General features: G+C 41.5%; 1 protein-coding gene across 27 annotated transcripts in view; it reads left to right on the forward strand.

Moving 5' to 3' along the window:
* Positions 1 to 4,704, forward strand: part of mark3a (MAP/microtubule affinity-regulating kinase 3a) — a 65,958-nt gene that overhangs the window by 51,469 nt on the left and 9,785 nt on the right. For 13 of the 27 annotated variants that reach the window (XR_004333304.1, XM_032524774.1, XM_032524767.1 and 10 more), the window contains 2 exons: positions 1,241 to 1,513; positions 3,147 to 3,173. Coding sequence is in view for 25 of the 27 variants with exons in the window: in XM_032524774.1 (XP_032380665.1) it covers positions 1,241 to 1,513; positions 3,147 to 3,173 (300 nt within the window). In the remaining 2 variants the exon portion in view is untranslated. The remainder of the gene's footprint in view (positions 1 to 1,240; positions 1,514 to 3,146; positions 3,174 to 4,704) is intronic. The other 14 variants (XR_004333305.1, XM_032524779.1, XM_032524782.1 and 11 more) reach the window with 3 other exon arrangements.

Here is a 4,704-nt window from a genome sequence, read left to right on the forward strand (position 1 = left end):
CCAACCGGTCGGTGTCTACGACACGATGAGCCGAGCTCCAGCACTCCCCTGCTGTCCCTCAGACCCATCGTCTTGTTGTTTAGACTCTAACTGATCCGGGACACAACTCACTCCTCTCATTGTGCACGTCAGGAGCCTGATGTTCAGGGTGGGAAATTAACAACCACAGTTACAGCTGTTAAATTCTCTCTTTATAAAAAAAAATCATATTTAGCTGGTGGATTCATCTACTCATTTTATTTTAAAGATATTTGGATCCTGGTACCATGGCTATAGCCGGTTTATCCAGCGGCCCAAGAACCCTTTTAGCAACTCAGAAATTGTTGCCCTTTGAATGAAGCAGCTCGGTCTACAGTGGTTTCTTCTCCCTCCCCCCACCCCCTCTAAGTTTATGGTCTGGGGCTATCGGAGCACAGTTTGCAATGCTGAACTGCACTATTAGGTCAACTTCAAAATGGCTGCAATTTGTGTACAGCTTTATTCACTCAGTATGTATAGATGTATGTAGTGTAATGTATGTGTTGTTTTTGGACTGATAGCTGGTCTGGCTGTGGTTGCATCTGAGTTCATTGTGCATTGGTATCAGATGCCGTGTGCTGTGACAACACGTCTGGATTGAGTTAGGTAACTGCTCTGTGAGAGCCGTGTGGATGCAATCCCAGCCCACTTTGTTTTCAGTATTTTGAGAACCACACCTTTTTTAGAGAAGTGTAACCAGGTGATCAAAGGGCTTTTGAAGAAACAAAACTGACTATTTAAAGTCTGATTCCACCAGCTACTGTGATTGGGTGATATCCATTTGTATTTAATTTACTACCCTGTTGACATCTATCATGCAAGATTCATTTACTTAAAACCCATGGCAACATTAGAAACCCACGTAGGAATAACCAACTCTCAGCCATTTTTGGAGATAAGGAAGGAACAGTGATGTAACTCAGATAAGATAAGGTTTTTCCATTGCAGTTGTATGCTTGTGTACCGAGCTGTGTATTAGCTGCGACCTTTGACCTTCATGGTGAACACAGGTTTGTTTATTTTAGAGTGAAATCTTGCTGACTACATAGGAAACGTCTATAACATAGACTAGATGAGTCAATCACGCTTACTGGACACATGAGTAAAAGACAAAATATTACCTTCCAATACTGCGACGAACATGTCTGCAGTGGAAAAACTGTCTGTTTTGGGGGTTTAAACTGTGGTTTTAACTGTCTCCCCTCTTCTTCCTCCGCCTTAGCAGTGTTGCGGCGTCGCCCGGCGGCCAGAGGAACCCGGTGGCGTCCATTAACAGTATCGCCAACGCCACCACGCCGGACCGCCTGCGCTTCCCGCGCGGCACCGCCAGCCGCAGCACCTTCCACGGCGGCCAGCTGAGGGACCGCCGCACGGCCACGTACAACGGGCCGCCGGCCTCGCCCACCCTCTCCCACGACGCCACCCCTCTCTCTCAGACCCGCAGCCGTGGAACCAGCAACCTTTTCTCCAAGCTCACCTCCAAACTCACCCGCAGGTAGGCGAGGAAACCCCCTCTCGTCAGTGCAGCACCAAGGGTTGGGGTTTAGCTCTCTTTCTGTTCTCTCAGATTAAAATTAAAATTTGAAAGAATCATTTGCATACATATTTTCACAATCTTCTGGGTTATTAAATCTGAACTAGAAAGTGGATAGACTCCAGCCCTCTGCTCTGTTCAGTTGAATCTCCTGTTCCAATTAGAAGCCAATCAACACCGTGCCTTGTAGAGTTAGGATGATTAATAACATGGCGGAGGAACGCTTTACTGTCCTGTACAATGTGCTTTTTTTTCCTAAATCCAAATTGTTTATTTGTCGCTGCCTGGATGCCCGCCACAGAACTGAAACCACGCTGAGCGAGCCTCAAAAAATGGAATTTGTGATATTGTTGATGGTTACAGCTGTGTTATGGTCCAGAAACTGGTTATAGCCCATTTCCTGGACCATAACAGAACCTGTGATTCCTTAAAGATGTTTGCTGATCCTTTTCTTGCATACTAGTCATAAAAGATCTTCTCATGAGGTGTATATACTTCAAGAATTAAGATATACAATATTGAAATAACACCTTCAGTTGGTTTGCTTTGGTGTAAATATGGAAAGATTTTTTGGGCTGTTTATCACAAGTAAACCAGAGCTCCAAAAAAAAACCTGGATTTTGGATCCAGTCAAACCGATATTGAAAATAATCATTTTTATTCAGGCAAAAATAAAATAAACCAGCCTCTCAGATGGGAGTATTGGCTACTTTTCTTTTACGTTACAGTAAAATGAATATCTTATCTTAACTTTGGGCTTTAGTCAGTGGTGGAAAGTAACTAAGTACACTTACTTAAATACTGTAGTACAATTATGAGGTTCCTGCCACTTCTTACTTTTACTCCACTTCAATCCAGAGGGAAATATTGGACTTTTTACTCCACTATATTAATAAAAAACATACGTTAAGATGCTTTGATGTAATACAAAAACAAATAACACATACATACAACAATTTAACATTAAGAAAAAAGAGGCTGTACAGATTAGTGCAGGATGTGCCAAAATGTTGAGGGATTTGCAAAATTTCAGGATATATACATATATAAAAAATATATATAAATGCAGGGGACAGGTATACAGTCCAGGCTAGAGGATTAAGACTCTTAAAGTACACTTTGATGCTAATACTTTCTTACTTTTACTTAGTTACTTTGACGGCAGGACTTTGACAGAGTATTCCTAAACTGTAGTATTTCTACTTTCACCTCAGAGCCAGATTGGAGTAGTTCCTCCATTACTGGCAGTAGGACATTGTGATGGACAACTTTTATTATCTGACAAAAAAAAAATCTGAAAAGCATAACTCAGTTAATCAAGAAAACAATCAGCAGACAATGGAAATTAGGCTCTTAAAGGGGCAGCCAGCCAGCGACATCACTCCTGCAATGACTGACCTAAAATGAGGAATTGAAATCATTTGATAAACAATGGAGAAAAAAAACAACAACCTTCCCCTTTACGGTTGATGATTCCAATGTCCCCATTTTTGTTCACTCATTCAGATTCCTCATGCCCCCTACCCCCTCCCTCCTTCCTCTCACTCCTCCTCCTCCACCATTTTCACTGTTTCTTTGTCTGATTCTGTTGTAGAAACATGTCATTCAGGTTTACCAAAAGGTAGGACTCTTGGACTGCCTTTTTCAAAAAACAAACTCACTGAAAACAAAACGGCCTCCGAAACTCCACAGACGCGTGGGGCTGCTGGCACTGAACTAACACACCGCTTAGCAGGAAAAAGAACTCTCTGGCTACATTTACATGCACACAGTTTAATAAACGGATTCCTGTAATTACAATAGGATGATTTTACACTAATCAAGTTTGTCAGTCACTAGTTTTTAAAAATGTTTTGGATAATGTACTAATTTGCTTCCTTGCCGAGACTTAAATAGGAAGATTGATACCACTCTCATGTCTGCATCGTAAATGGAAAGCTGGAGTCAGTTAGCGTAGCTTAGCATAAAGATCCGAAGCAGAGGTAAACAGCTAGCTAGCCTGGCTCCGTCCAAAGGCAACACTACCAGCGCCCCTAGAGCTCACTAATTAACATGTCATATCTTGTTTGTTGAATCCTTACAGAAACGGATTTAAATTTTTCCTGTTAAGAGTAATCGACTTCTTCACTGTCTTGCCTGGAGATACGCTGAGTCGCCAGTTTATTAGGTACACCAAGCTAAAGCTAACGCAACAGTGTAATAAATCCAACATTCGTGAAGGTCCAAAATTTCAGTTTTGAGCTGTTTAAGAGTTGATACAACTTCATGGACATATTGGAGGCTGCAGTTATTTTTTCTACCCCATTTATATCAATAAGAATAAATAACAAAAATGTATAACTTAATACAGTTAAACATCCTCAGTGAGCTTGAGAGGGGCTGGGGAGTGGATGTTACCTTTGAACAGAGCCAGGCTAACAGCCCTCTTTCTTTATGCTATCGCTTCACTGTTCAAATAGAAGAGTGGTATTAATTGTCTTATCTTGTGTAAAGAAAGTAAATAAGTAAGAAACCATTCTTTTTAAGAGGGATGGAACACAGTCGGATCTAGTTGGATCATTTTTTATTTCCATGTTAAACCATATCCAACGGCTAACTGAAGAAGACAATATATACAAGACCAGACAAGACAACAAGACAATTATAAATATATGATTTATAAATCTAAATGATAATTGTTGGAGTTGTGCGTTGCTGAGGTTTTTAGCTGGTGTTTGTCAGTGTGTAAATGTAGCCAGGTGGCTATGGTTGGTGTGCGTGGCTGACGGCTGATTGGTTCAGAGAAGACCAGTCTTCTCTGAACCAATCGGTCGATTTGACCAACGGCAACAACAGCGAAGCAGCAGCTTGCAACTAATCAGTCGCTGGTGCATGCACGGGGTGGCTTCGTACAGCCGCCATTGATTTGTGGTTTGTTTTCCCGCCACATTGATTGTTGTCATCGACTGAACTCTGTCTCTCGGCTGTTGAAACTGCACGTTTTAGACAGCGCCTTTTTTAAACCTGATTCTGCTGCATTTATTCACCATCTTTTTTTCCTTCTTTTTTTAACTCCCTCTGGCTCAGATGTGATTTTCTCATGGCTGTAAGATGAGATTTTTTTTCAGTTTTTAGACGGAGGAGGAAACGTCCGGGCCATAAAGAGCTAAAAA

Source organism: Etheostoma spectabile, chromosome 9 (genome assembly GCF_008692095.1).
Source record: "Etheostoma spectabile isolate EspeVRDwgs_2016 chromosome 9, UIUC_Espe_1.0, whole genome shotgun sequence".
Lineage (NCBI taxonomy): Eukaryota > Metazoa > Chordata > Actinopteri > Perciformes > Percidae > Etheostoma > Etheostoma spectabile.